Source organism: Chlamydotis macqueenii, chromosome 3, assembly GCF_036417535.1.
Source record: "Chlamydotis macqueenii isolate bChlMac1 chromosome 3, bChlMac1.mat, whole genome shotgun sequence".
Taxonomy (NCBI): domain Eukaryota; kingdom Metazoa; phylum Chordata; class Aves; order Otidiformes; family Otididae; genus Chlamydotis; species Chlamydotis macqueenii.
The window spans coordinates 20,125,375-20,140,789 of NC_141558.1; the positions used below are offsets into that span (position 1 = coordinate 20,125,375).

The following is a 15,415-nucleotide window of genomic DNA, read 5'->3' on the forward strand; positions in this document are numbered from 1 at the left end:
ATCTTGTTAACAAATATTTTCTACAGTGAAGATGTTTCGCTATATTCAGATTACGTTACTCTATATAAGCAGGTTGACATACTGTGCAATACTGGGATAATCAGCTCTCAAGACAAGGTATTCTCCTGAATTTGAAAACCATAAATGATGTGCTGAGTATTTGAAAGCATGTATTACTTAGAAATCAATTTAAACAAAAGCAGCAGAGTATAATGTAAGCTTTCAACTATTTCAGCTAATCTTCTTCTAGATTACTTATACAGTCCTGATAGCTCTCTGTGTGAAAGGGCCTGTATTAATGAAGGGCTTTTATTTCAGGAATACAAAGAAGGGATATTAGAAATAAGTATTATTCTTCAATTCATAATACCAAGACAACAGCAAAACCCTTTCAACAGAAGAGGCAAATAAAGAAAATATGTTAGTGAATTTATTGTTCTTTTCAAAACTTAGAACAGCCTGGACACTGAAGAGGTCTGCTGACAAGTTTTAATGTCATTGCTTTTGTTCATCAGGTTTCAGCCTTAGCCACTGTGCAGTTTACAATACTGCATTCAACACAATTTAGCCGTTTAGAGACTTCTAGAGATTGTTCTCTGTTTTTTCTTCGTTTATTAAAGAAAATTAGACTAATCACTTGTGTAGCACATCTCTTGCCAAATTCAATTAAAATACAAAACTCTTTTCAGTAACTTTGAAACATATAACAAACTGGCATTTTCACTAAGTACATTTAATGCATTCTAGATCTGGTGTTAATTACAGTTTTGCTATTAATTTCACTGAAGTTAGGAGGAAATCTGTCACTATCAAGAAAATGTGAGGTAAAACACAGGATAGTGTGGTTTCTTCAGAGTAAGCGGAACTCCCTCTTTGTACTGTGGTGTTTATAGCACCATCTGCAGGAATTGCTAAATCAATACATTCAGCCACTTTGTTCCTGAAATAGATGATTTTGAATTTCTGAATGTATCAGTAAAGTTAATTACAAATTACATCATTCTGTTTTGCCAGACAGATCCATTGAGTTTTGCCTCAGATTGAGATTCTGCATGTAGATGTTAAGATTTAATCTTTTAGATATTCTAAACTGTTAAAAATGTTATTTAAGATGGCTTTCTGATTTGTAAGATACTGTATTTAGTAATCTTTCTTCCTTTTCCTCCTTTTTCTGGTGACTTTAGGAAAAAATACTATTATTTTAAAGCAAAATATATATATGGCAGCTCTAGAAAAAGCTCTGTTTTGCCCGTTTCTTTTCTTTTCTAGTTAAAGAACTGTATATTCCACTTATTGTTGAGTCTTCATCAAAATATCCAAATATCATTTAAAAGTTTAATAGATGAAGGAATATAAAATAATTATTTAATTCATTTTCTCTGGCAGAACAGAATAAAGAAGGAGATAATGCCTGATGACTCTACTTTGCATTATTTTGTCTCACTTGTAACCTCACCTAGCTGAAACTAACGCATATACATTTGCCTGTAGCCAGAAGATTTGGATCCTTTCCAAGAGGCGCTTGAAGAAAGAAGATATCCTGGTGAAGTTACAATCCCAAGTCCTAAACCCAAATACCCTCAATGCAAAGAGAGCAAAAAGGATTTAATAACGTAAGCATAATGTGAGGTGAAATTATTTTTCTCCTTTTAACCTTTTCTCTCTTTGTCTTTTTCAAACAAATGAGTACATATACGCCTTGCAGTATGAGCATGCAACATTTGCAGCATATAAATGTTTCAAACTGCCAGTTAAGTAAAGTGATAAGCTAACGTGTATTTGCTTGTTCTTAATGATGCTATATTGTATTGAGACGCCATTTTCATTTAAACCTGTTCATTTTGCAGCTTTTCAATTAGGATGCTTAAAACCCCTTGCAGTCATTGCAGCTAAACTGGAAACAATGAAACTTTTAAAAGTTTTTTTAAACATACTTACTATTTTGGCTGTTTTTGTTTTTGTTTGGTGGCAGATGTCCAACACCAGGGTGTGATGGGAGTGGTCATGTGACTGGTAATTACGCCTCACATAGAAGGTGTGACTTCATTTTTTTCATGGTGGATTCTGTCTTTTCAATTTATTGTTTTCAGCTTACCTCAACAATGCTGTCAAAGTAAAACGTTGAACTATGTGTTAACCCTTTGAGTAATATATGTTGATCTTAAAAGCATGCTAATTTGTGTGTTGTATAAACGTCTTTTATTTTTAAATAGATTACTAAAATTTCCAAAGTATTCTTAAGCATTTAAGTAGTTAACCCAGGAATCTCAAATATTTTTTGTTACATTTTACTAGTTCATAGAGAAACAAACAAAAAAAAAGAATATTCACAGTATGTAATTTTGGAAGTAATGTTGATAACTAAATATATTCAGAGGGTTAACTATATTACAAACTTCAATATTACAGCACTTGCCCCATCGCTTTTCTGCATTACAAACTTTTACTTTTTAATTTTTATGTTGTGTTTGTTTGGGAGTGTTTAGTCAATAACAAGATTAACTTACTTGTATGTCCTGCCGTGTCTTACAGTTTATCGGGCTGTCCCTTGGCTGACAAAAGCATTCGAAGTATGCTGGCCACAAGCTCACAAGAACTCAAGTAAGATATAAAAAGCAAATATTTTCTTTATAAGTATTTATTTGACTGCAAATTGTGTATAATTATATCAGAAATTAGAAAGGATGTTTGGAGAACTGCTGCAGAAGGGGCTGATCCTACTTAGAACATGTATTGAAGTCTCTAGAAATTCCATACAGGCTAGCTCTATACTTAAGTCTGTTGACGTAGTATTTCCTTTTGTGTATTCATTAGGTTACAGGGATGGACAAAAGTGAGAACTTCTGGAATTTCATCTAAATGTTTCAATTCCTGTAATTATTTTTTTTTCTGAACATTTATTATTTATTGCTAGTTAGAACAGAAAATTCTCATGTGATTAGACTGATGAATTACACAACCACTGAAGTGCTGTAGTTTCTCAGACATAGATCAGAGGGAAAAGAAAACAATTTGTTTATCCCTAATGCTTGCATAATTTTTCCCAGGTTTGTATCACTGTTGTCAGCTTAATGCATTTTCTTATTTGACTATGTTTTTTAGTGTTTCCTTAGTTATGCCCCTATTTAAAATGCATTCTTTACAATTCCTTTGAGTTCTTTGGAGTGACAATTGTGAGGAATGAAAGTTAGAGAATCGTGAGACTTAGCTTTGATCTGTCTTCCTGCTTGATTGAAACTGTATGTGGAAGAACTATAGCATTTCTTAGTGCTATGAGATGCTCAGAGTGGTACTCCTGAGTTGGTACTATGGTTAACATGGAAAGATGCTCACAAGTAAAAGGAAAAATTGGGTAGCAAAAGTATGAGTGGATAGCTTATGCTGCTGTACTAAGCAGTATTCGGTCTGTACCATACATGAGTGCCTTAAATAGCATTTCTTCAGTTCATTATATACCTTGATTAAAAAACAACTGTAAAGCATGGGAAAGATAAAAAAGCAAGCATGAGAAAGCTGCTGAAGTAAGACTGCTGTCTAGTCTTAGCTAATCTAGTCACTAGATGCAATCAATAGGTACAAAATTTACAATTTATTTCCCACCCAGTCAAAAATAATTTTTTGAAACTATCAGTTTAGATAATGGTGGTATCTGCTGCTAGAAGTCTAGCAGGGAAGGGAAAGGGATGTAAATGAGAACAGGGAAAACATGTAAGTATAAGCAGGGTAAGACATGGGTACATAACCCCAGAGAAACTCAGATTTGGACCTAGATTTTGGGATGGGTTAAGTGGTAGATGTTCGAGGAAATGTAATTACATAAACAAAAAGACAGACAAGACTCTTGGGGCAGCATGAATAATACTTTAAGCACATACTTTGCTGCTCTGACCCTTTATAATTTTTCCACTTGTGTTAGGAAAATGTTCCTGAGTTACCCCATCTCCTCTGCCCTTCTCAAGCATCTGCAGTCAAGCCTACCCAATACAGACCACGAAGAAAAAAAAAAAACCACCCTTAAACTTGAGACCTCACACCTGTCTTATGACATTCTCTCTACCTATTTCAAGTTTTGCCTAAGCAAAGAAAACAAGATTAAGTCATATCTAAAGTTATATTTCTAGGTTTAGCATCTTTTATTTATTCAGCATATAGCACAAATTATTTATTTAACTGATATCATAATACCTATTAAACACATAAAAACTCTGATAAGTGAGTTCAAAAGTTAGGAAATGCCAGAATTCTAAGTAGGCTAACAGCTCATTTCTCTTCTGCATTTTCATTACAAGGCAATCTTTCATTTTCTGATTTTTTTACATAGGCTAGCAAAGTAATTCATTGCACAGGGCAGACAGTAATTACTGCATAAGCAACTAATGAATTTCTTCTTTTTCTTCATTATTCTGTGTATGACCCTGTCTGCTCTTCACTGTACTTCTCTCAGACTGTACTTTCAGGATGTAACTACTAATTCACTCACATATTTGTCACTACCATTGCATTGGAGTATTTCCTTATTAATTTATCATTATTATAAAGGAATTAACTTATTTTCACCTGCAATTATACACTGAAGTAAGTCAGGGTTAGTATTATCCTCATTTTAAAGCCAGAAAACTTAAGCATATAGTTTTGATTGCTGAGTTTGAGACTTCTAGGACTCAATTTGTCAGTTCTTTGCATTGTAGAGAACTGTAGGTGTGCAAAGCCAAGTACCCATTGAATTCACTTGGAGCTGTGGGAAATCCACATTTTTACACAATGAGTGATTGATTCTTTGTGAAAAAGGATGAACTCCACAGAAGAAGCAGGACAGAGTCCAGTGTTCCAGAATAGCAGTGGGACTATCCTTTCTCCTCCTCCAAAACTCTAATCGGTCCCAGCTTCCACTTGGCCCATTCACTCTGTCCTGTTTTCCTGCATCATTTTTTCTACATTGCTCCCTGTCTCAAGCTCCTTGTCTAATCAGCCCAACTCCTGCCTCCATCACATTTATATTTTTGTTGTTCTCTACCTCTTAGCGATCCTGCTGAAGTTGGTACAGAGAGAAATAAATCATCTTCGCATGTCACACGTATTTGAAAGCAGGGAAGTAGGAGTCCTATGGATGGCAGCATCCTTTATACAGCTCTCATTTATGCTCTTGTTCTCTGCCTAAGATAGAAGATGATATGATCATGGAAATGATAATGTGTATGCACAAACCAGCTAAACCAAAGCTACATAAGCGATTTTGATTTTGGAATTTTTTAAACTGAGAAGTACTTCATTTACATCTGTTATGTATCTGTGTGTGAGGTTTGGGGGTATAATTGCCTTGGTTTTAAAAAGAGCAAGCTGAAAAGAAGCAGAAATTCCATAATGTGGGATTCTACTGGCTCTCTGTCAGGCCACCAGCTACCATGGGAACTTTTGATATCCACTATATAGGTCACCTGAACTACTGTGGTAGCTAGCAACAGTAAAAGGTATAACACTCTGCATGGACTGGCACCAGGAGCAGTTGGGGAATGTTGCTGATGGTTTCCATATGTATTTCCTGACAGTGGAAGAGTAGTGAGAATCGGTGACCTTGGCTCCTGCCCCAGGCTGTACAGAGAAATGTATACACATTTTTTGCCTATATCCCAAGCTGAGATCCCTTCTGTCCTGTCCCTACCAATCTGTACTGTTCCCATCTCTTCTTCATATTTTATTCCTTGTTCCACTTTTCACTGTAGTTGTTTTCAGTCATCCATAAAGATTTCAACCTCTGTAAACTTTCTGGAAAATGCTTTTCTAATGCATTGGTTATAGAGAATAATTGATAGTGCGGTAGAAGAATTGATAGTGCAGCATAGGAATCGTATGTCTGGACTGCATAGTTTGGAAAGATTTCATACTTTTATGGCTTTGCCATGCATAGCTTATGTAGCAAATACCACATATGTGGTGGTAAAGCCTTTCTATCACATTTTGCCAATCCATTATATCTTTCTGTTCATTGTATAACACATACAAGTTATGTATAATGCAGCCTCCTAACTGGAATTTTGCTAACACACTGATTCTTTTTAAGCCCTAACTAAGATAAAAAATAGCAGACACTTCAAATAATATTAATGAATAATATAATTCAGATAGTATTCATAATCAAAATAATAAGAAAATCTGAAAAGGTTAAGGTTTTGTTTAACAGTTATGCTCACTGTATTACCTTTTAGTAGTTGTGGCTCCATAAATTCCATCACTTGCATTTTCTGGCTCTCAGAATAATAGTGTTGCAGCTTTCAATTAAATTGTTTGAGGGTCAGCCTAATCATTCCTTACCTCCTATGCTTCTCTTCTGTAAGGCTTCTTGCTCAGGTTTACTATGCAGATTGTACAATTCTTCACTTTCACCCAAAGCCCAAGTGGAAACATAAGAATCTTTGTGCATAGTTTATCGGCAGACCGAAGGAGTTACACAGCCTGGTCAATGATCTCCAAATAACAGAAGAATTTATTCAGCTTTAATTTGCAGTTACTGCTGCTGGCAAAAAAAAAAAAAAAAAAGAGGTCAACAGCTTTAAGGGTCTCTGAAGAAATTAATATCTGGCAAGAGTCTGAGCTTTTCCAACATTAAGATTTGGGTTATAGCACTACTGAAAAGCAGCTGATTTTTAAAGTACCTAGAGACCCTATATTGATGAGTAAACCTAACTATGATGGGAAAGCAGTTAACAACCCACCCAGTGACAGCTACCAATATTAAAATATTCATAAATTAAATCCAGTTTAATCTTACCCAGGGTCTTCTCCTTATCAATTTTCCTTATTTACTCGTTATCATAGGAGGTTTTTCTCACAGTTATAGTTACTTCAAAACTGTAATCCCACTGTAAAATTATAAACACTATTAAAAAACAACATTTTGAAGCACTTCTAGTCTTATTAAAAATAAATTTTTTAAAGTCCTGAAGTTAATTATTGCTTTTGAAAGGACACATGTTGATCACCAGTAAATCAATCCCAGCCGAAATAACTGAGAACATTTCCACTCATTGTACTACCAATGTGGGAACCAGAGAACCTGGATACCAGAGACTCCCAGAAAATGACAAATTTATTTCTACGTAGTGCTACTTTAATTTAAAAATAATCATACTTTTTCAAAGGCCATAGGTAACTAACTATTAGCTTGGTTTACCATGGAATTGACTACCAAATTGTCAACATTTACCCTTGTTCCTTGAGTCAGTTTTTTACCAGAAAATCCCATTAGTGTTTATAGTAGAGAATCTGAACCTCAGAAAGATTTGCAGTTCAACCAGGTGCCTACGAGTTTGGATACTTATGTTGTGATATACCCAGTCTTTCAGTCCCAAAGCACCTGTGTCTCTACGGATTGTTTTCTGTGGTGGATATGTTTTGGTATTCCCCTATGGCACTTACGGGGAGGAGTACCATCTCATTTCCCTCTCTACAATGAAGCCTCAGAGCTTTTCTTTTCCACATCTCTTTTTAACTCAAAGTGGGGAGCTCGGTCTCTTTTTGCACATTCTCCGCAATGAAGTGAGAGTTGAATTTCTGTGCCTCCTTCTTCTTTCCATTTCACTCTGCCCTGATTTCCATATTCTTGGTGGTCATCTTCTACTCTTTCTCTTATCTTCCTTTTATTCTTGTCTTCTTATTCCCAGATGTGTCATCCTAGTAGTGTCTTACATTCAGTTCAGATGGAAAGGTGGGCTTCTCTGAAGAAAGCTCAACCACAACTCTTCTAGGAAGAACAACTCCATGCAGTACAGTTTTTTTTTCTGGATAGAAAGGATATCATTAACTCATACCTCTAGGGAAACTTTTCCATATTAGTATAATCTCTCCTATTCACTTTTTATTGGTGTAATTTTACTGCAGTTTGCTCAGCAAGAACTAACAACTGGGAAGAAGGAATATTCTCCTAGAAATGGAGAAGTTTGTGTTGTATTTATTCTGATGAATATAAAAATTAAAATATTACTAGAAAAAGAAGTAGTATTTTCTTCCTCGCTTTAGTGATCTTGCAAAAAAATAGGCCTTCTCCAAATACAAAATTAAAATGGAGAAACAAAAATTAATAGGATATATTAGTAAAACACCACAGAAACATTCTTCTCTTTAGACAGGTAACCAGATTATTCTTGGACATTGATCAGTACATCTACTCTTTAAACCTTGATAGCTCTCCCAATATACACTCACTTTTTGTACTCAAACCAGTTATTTCTGCAGGTATCTGTTTAGCTGCTGAAGTGATTTCTCTACCTACATCCTGTGTTTGCCACTTGAAGTGTTTCTGATGTTCAGTGACTGGGTGTACATTTGTTGTATTATCCTTTGCTTGCCCTGCTTTGCCTTCCCTTCCCTTTTCTTTCCCTTTTCCAGCTGAGATAACATCTGTCCTCCTATAAGAACTTGGTAAGACTATGACCCATCATATAGTTTTCACTCACTTTTCTCTTAGAAAATTACTCTTTGTTGCAAGAGGAATAACCATTTCCATTCTTATTATCACTTTTTTACCCTTGTTGTTTATATCCTCTTTTTTTTTTTCCCCTACATGGGAAACTTACTAGAAGTTGTCATTAGAGTTTTTCTTGAATACTGAGGTTGTTGAGCCTAGTAAGTAATCTTGTGTTATAATGAAATACTCCCTTGATGCTAAGTATGTATCTTTTGACTCTGCAGATAGTTTTTTAAGTTTCTTGATGTTTTAGCTAACTTTTGTATAGAAAATGTGATTGCACAGACCAGACGTGATTTATTTGGAGTAACATTAAAAATTACTAGAGTGATTAATTTGTAAATAATAGTGTTTTATTAACTTATTTGCAATGTTATGATAAAACAAACTGTGCTTTTTAATGTGTTATTAAATTGCAAGTTAGCGTGCAAGTCTAATTTAAATTATTAAAAACAAAACCAGGGAATATAGATCCCCAATATTAGTTCATCTGTAAGGAATAATCCTTCCCATTTTGTTCAGCTAGATCCTTGGGCCAAGTGAAATTAGGAATCTCATGTGGTTTCAGTGGGGTTTTTTTGCATTTTTGTTTCCTGTATTTATTGCAGATTTCCACTTGGATACCTTATCTTTGATGGCAGCATGCATGCCTGGCCAGAACAGAACACCTTGGGCTCTGTTCCTGCACTTCTCAATACTCAAATGGGCACTGTAGGTTATACCTAGCATTTCCAACCTCATGTTGTGTGGTGTTATGATAATGTCCTTTGTATAGAAACCCATCATCTGCAGCAACGTCATCTCTGTAGTCACAATAAGTTTCACATATGGAAGTGGCTGGGCTTTTTTTTCTGTTAGAATAACTCATTCAGACTCTGGTAAGGTTGAGTCATTCCATTTTTCTCACTTAAGTTTGTGAACTTTTGTCTCCAATTGGAAAATACTTGAGTTCTGTTTACATAAGACCCTTCATCATTGTTTTCATTACTGAGAGGTAGTCTTGAAAGCATGTACTCTCTAAAATGCTCCTTAAAAGCTATCTGCATATCAGTACCTCTGATGCTGTGAAATGTTCCATGCAGGCACAAAATTGTTTGCATGAAGCACCTTGCAGAATCAGGGCCTTAGTAAGTTTCTGATACCATAAAATGCTCTGAAATTAGAGGCTTCATTTGCACAGTGGCATCTACAGTACCCAAATAGTTTATGGCCTCTTTCTTTATGTATTTAATTATTTAAATCAAAATATATTGATAGCTGTAACTTTTTTGCTGTTCCAATTTTAATCAGTATTTAAAACCATTTGCCACTCAGTTGTCACCCGAAGTAGTCTCAATTCAGATGAACATTCACTGAATTAGAGTAATTTTTTCAAAACAACCTGTATGACTGAAGAATCTAAACTTTGTTTTCAGAAAGAATGTAAGTGCTGGGCATTCACATCCCTGCAACTTCTATATGCCTAACTTTGAAAGTGGAATTCAGTGTCTGCAATAACAACTTAAGCAGTTTTGAAGATACAACCCTTAGTTCCTCAGCTCTTCACTGATCACCAAATATTTCAGTGTGAATGTTTATTTGACAGTTCATTTTAATTTTCAAAACTTTTCTCCTGTCAGTCATTCCAGTGCCATTCTGTGCAGTCCCTAAACAGCTATTCTAAGAGGAGCACTTAATTGTGATTAATTATGAATGAATTTGCTTAGCTATGTTAACATGCCCAATGAATCTCTCTAAGGCCTTCTTGTCTTGGAGTCTTTCCATTTGTGCAGTTGCCTCCGCCTTCCTTGGGTTTGGTCATACTTCTTTGTCATTGAATGTGTCCTACATAATTAATCTAATTCAGCCTGGCATTTGCTCGTATTCAATTCAAGGGTCTTTTCTTTGGCACAGTTTGGTTATTGTGCAAACTCTCATTGTGATGTTGATCATTTTTGCTTCAAATCGACGGATCATAACCAATTGCTCATTCCATACAGATCCACAAAGATCTGCAACATGATGCTGTGGTATATCCCAAGTGCTGAGGCAATCTCTATGGGAAGTTGCGTAAACTGTACAGTTGCTAAAAGGGGAATTAAAAGTGCAGTGTTTTGCACTTTCTGTATTTGGCCAGACTTGCCAAAACCCTTTAATATATGCCCCAAAATAAAAGTGAATTTGTCACTCAAAGTCGTAAATACGATTGTCTGGATCCTCAGTTGCTGTAAATTAGCAGAGCTCCATTGCCTTCAGTGGAGTTATGCTAAGATACAGCAGTGATGATCTGGACAAATGCCCTCAGCTGCTTTCTTGGGTTAGCATTCATGTTTGATTGCCTTATTTAAATCTTTTGAAGTTCTAAAATTCCTCACATTGTTTGGTTTATTAGAATGGCCTACTGCTAACTCGATTACTTGGTGTCTGTATCTGCACAGTAACATCTGATTTTGCCATGCAGTTAAGTTCACCCCTTTATTTTTATCTCAGTGCTATTGGGACTTTATGTGGCACACATTTTTTGCAGCACTGTAGTATCTATATCAATGTTTTATATCTCTAAACTATCCCATATCCCTCATAAACACCTCATCATAATCTTCTTTTACAATATTTTTTGTATTCCCAGTAAGTGGAATTTACATTTGCTCATCTGCATGTAAAAACTGCTGTTCTACCCTAACACACACAGAATTTCCACTGCTTCAAAGTCTGCTGGTTTCTCTCCTTCTACAGATAACGACATTGTGCTCTTTCAGCATGGGCTCATTTGGTGTACACTGTGTGAAACAACCTTAGATTTTGAGGAGTATCTTAACACTGGCCATCATTAATTATTTTGTATGCTTGACTGTGCTTACACTGCACTCAGCTCCAGCAGTATCTGTTTTCTGCAATAAAAAAGAGGCAGAGGAGGGCTGTGGTATAAGCACACTACTATTATTATCTATTATTTTTGGACTATTGTAAAAAGGAAAAAAAAAGACACAGCCTTGAAAAAACCTAAATCTAAATAAATTACATTTAAGGTGCAATTTCCAGAATTATACTATTTACATGGTTTCATTAAAATGAACACCTGTAAAGTAGTCGGTCACAGTGATATTTAAAATACCATCTTCAGGCTTCAGCATTAACACTACACGGAGATGAACGGAATATAGTTTCCAAATTTTCAGACTGCAAATTAATGAGGACATCATTATGAAAGCATATCATCAGCTTAAAAGAGCTATAAATATAATTTATTCAAAAGAGATTAGATACTGGAGCACTTAAGTAGGAAAGGAATCAAATCATGCAGATGCAGTGTACAAGAAAATCAAGCCATAGTCTTTCTTTTGTTTTCTTTTATTTTTTACAGGTAGAGAACTGTTTTTCCCAGGCCAGTCAGTCTGACACTTTTCTTCAACATGTAATTCACACAGAAAGCACGTTAAAACAGACTTAGTAGAAAATCACGACTTACTCATTTTGCCTATAAAACTATGAGCTTATGGATTTTTTGTTTGCTTGTATAAACTGATGATAGCTGAAAGAACTAAAATGACCCTCTGTTAAATGCAGTCTACTGAATGCAGAATTCAGAGTTTAATAGGTAAACAACATATAATTTACTTTTTGACTATATGATCTGAATCTATAATTCAGCCATGAATTAGATATGATTTGTATATTTTTATTTTAAATACCAGGATTATTCTTTAAAAAGCAGTGAATTCAGTATCTGCTGTTTTAACTTTTGTGTATTTAATAAATAAATTTTAATTTAAAAGCTGTGCATGTTGGGTATGCTGGACACTGCAGAGCTAAATCACTGCTTTTGTTCCCATGATTAAGAGTTGTAAACAAATTATGGAAAAAACAGGGAAATCATAAAAATGGATATGAAAAGAATGGAATAATTCTAAAAAATTATAGATTATGGGTTTCTCCTCAAAGCTTCTCCAGGAACCATTGTAGGTGGTGATTTGTTTTCCTCTGATGCACTAATCAAGAAACATCTGTCAGGAAAGCGTAAGTATGCTGCATAAGTATAGGTGAAATGGCGGAGGGGCGAGGGCCTTGTTTTTGAGTAACACACAATACACCTGTTGTGATGTCAGTGTGAAGGATCTGAAAGAACAGAATTATTAATAATTTTTTTCTTTATTTTTTTAAACCAGCCAGGTTTTAATCCTCAACACTTCCATTCACAGAAAAAGACCTTCAGTCTTTCCAAGTCTTTCCTGAGACCTGATCCAAAGTTCTCTTAAGTCAGTGGAAAACCTCCCACCATCTTTAGCTGGCTTTGGATCTGAGATTGTGTTCTGTAACTGTTAGAAGCTTTCCCTGAGCAGCATGTTTTTAATGGAGTGAGAAGAACATAACAAGGCCAAATTCCATGCATAAGCCCATGAGCAGAATTTGCACTCCTTACACTTGACCAAACCAGTTTCAGGTTGCTACTGTCATAGACATAGTGCTATCATTACTTATTTTACAAGAAAAATGTATTTTAAGGTATTAATTAGTGAAATATTGGTAAAGAAGTTCTTTAACTTGTGTTTGACTTAATACAATAAACCTCTCTGAATTAAAAATAAGTAATATTTAATGCATATGAGAGTAATTATCTACCAGTTTCTATGTGAAACTTACATATAAAATACAGTGTTTTAATCATCATTTACCTGATTTTAATTCAATTTTTAGAAAATTTAGTATTAACTTCACTGAGCTCAGGGTAAATGTTACTGATTCACAAATGGATAATAAGTAAACACGTCAGGACCACATATCTCCAATTTTTGCAAAAATGCTTGTGAATGTTAATGTACCACAGACCAAATGTGTTTCATATCTTCATATAAGGTCTTATATAATCAAGAATGATCTCAAAATAATTTTACTCCATCTTAAAATCTAAAAGCCATTATTTCGAGGTAGTAAGATTGTCTTTAAGTCTAAGAAAAACTTGGTTTTGTCTGGTCATGTGAATGAAAATACCTTCCATTCAGAAGTAAAGTGAAGTAAATGTAATAAATAAGATATTTAGCAAAAAAATTTTTACTTACACATTTTGCTTACCATAAAAAAAGGGAAATATGGCAGTTTCTAAAGACACTGCCAATGGATTAAATTCTGTGTAAGAGATACAGTCCACAACAGTGAGCACTGGGAAATGGCAGCCTATGGGAGATATTTCTGTAAGATGTAGTTTGTTGGATAACCTGTTCCACAGTCTTTCATTTGACCTTCCTGAGATGCTACATTCATCTTGAAATTAGTGGTTTTCCTATGGCTGAATGGGTGTTAAGGCTGGAATTCTGCCTATTCCTAGTTCATGCCAGGAGGTTAATAAGATGCTTCTCTTCCATGTTGTGTATAGCTGAGGATCGCAACCTCTGAGCTAATCAAAACAGAGAATTTGTGTTTCAGCTATGTTCCTGCCTTGCGTACTATTCTCCCCAATCCTCATCAGCGGGCATTTAAGTAGCAGGAATGTTTGTGAGGCAGTGAATTTTAAAAAATATTTTGTCAGCGTTTGAATACGGGATGTAAAAATTCACTCTGAAAATAGACAGTTAGGATTCCTCTTTGCCAGCTTGGAAAGAAAAAGCATTAATTAGTGTTTAGATGAGATCTGTATCAATGCTAACCAAGTGAATTAGAAATCAGAGTAAGGAGCAGTAAATAGATGCCCAGGGGTATTTGGCAATAAGCACACAAAAACAACAAGCGATTTTGGAAAAGAAGTGTATTGCTTTAAAAAAATCAGAGGAAAAGCTTTTTCTTTATCGTGTAAGACAAAGTTGTTAGCCTCTCACTCAAGGCTGCTTTTCTAATTCCGCAGTGCATGAGAGCTCTGAGCCCTAAGGTATAACAGAGCATGAGCACTTTCTCTCTCTGCCTGCATTCCCAACCGTGAGCAAAGTGTTTCTGGGCGAGTGAGCTGGTTTCTACGCTGCAGTGTGCAGTTGCACAGTGCCATTGTGCTGCACAGCCATTTATCCCTGTTTGTAACCTCCGACCTCTCCAGCACTCCGCGCAGCTGTTTAGGAAACTATTCCTGCAGCTATTAGACTGCAAAATTAAAGTGGCTCTTTCATGAAATGTTTACAGTATAAACCAAGCTTGCACTGCCTAATATCATGGGAGTTGCAGAAGGGGAAAACAAAAGCATGGGCTTTCTGCCTTTGTTAACTTTAAGGAGAATGTTAAGGAGGGCCAAAGCAAGAAAAGACACCAGAGCATATTCCGTGACAATAAAAAGCACAATTCATTCCAAGTGCTCTGTTTAATGATGCCTTGGAACAGTCCTGTGAAGCTGGAATTATTACTTAAGTGCAGATTCCAGCACAAGAAGGAATAGTTTAGCTTGGAACAGTTTTAATGGTCTTATCAGAGCTTCCTGCCCTCACTGAAGGGATGTCTCCTTTGTTCACATAATGTGCAAACTACCTCATACAGTCTGACAGGTTAGGGTGAAATGGCACCAATTTCAGGTTATTGAATACCGTACTAAAAGGTCCATTGTTTCTTTTACTGCTACCCGGACAGCTGCAACATCCTTTCAGGAGGGACAGGAGACTCTGAAGCAGAGGCAGATGGATTCCTGGAGTAGAAACTGAAAGTATTATCTCAGGCACACAGTCCCTCTCACTGATCAGGATGTTCGGTGTGATCCACTTTATCCACCTCGCTGAGAATTTCTGAGCACTCATTAGCTCTGCAAACTGGACTTCAAAGTCATAATTTTCAATTGTTGAGAAGAACGTATATAAATACAAAGAAATATTCAAGTATTTTGAATATGTACAACTGTACAAAGAAATTGACTGATGGTTGAACTTGAACTATCAAGAAGGGACAATCAAGTAGACTGATAGTACTTGATCTTTCTGGAAATGAGCCTGTAAGGAAAGGTTGCACCTGTACTGCCAATAGGAGGTCAGACGGTATGCTGTCTAATACAGCTTTTAAGATGTATTA

The 15,415-nt window shown here is 35.6% G+C and overlaps 1 protein-coding gene across 7 annotated transcripts in view; it reads left to right on the forward strand.

Moving 5' to 3' along the window:
• The window catches only part of MYT1L (myelin transcription factor 1 like), a 319,362-nt gene that overhangs the window by 258,135 nt on the left and 45,812 nt on the right, over nucleotides 1-15,415 (forward strand). For 6 of the 7 annotated variants that reach the window (XM_086744916.1, XM_086744914.1, XM_086744918.1 and 3 more), the window contains 2 exons: nucleotides 1,492-1,613; nucleotides 2,533-2,601. In XM_086744916.1, the coding sequence (XP_086601042.1) occupies nucleotides 1,492-1,613; nucleotides 2,533-2,601 (191 nt within the window). Of the gene's footprint in view, nucleotides 1-1,491; nucleotides 1,614-1,972; nucleotides 2,036-2,532; nucleotides 2,602-15,415 lie in introns of all 7 variants that reach the window. The other variant, XM_086744921.1, reaches the window with a different exon arrangement.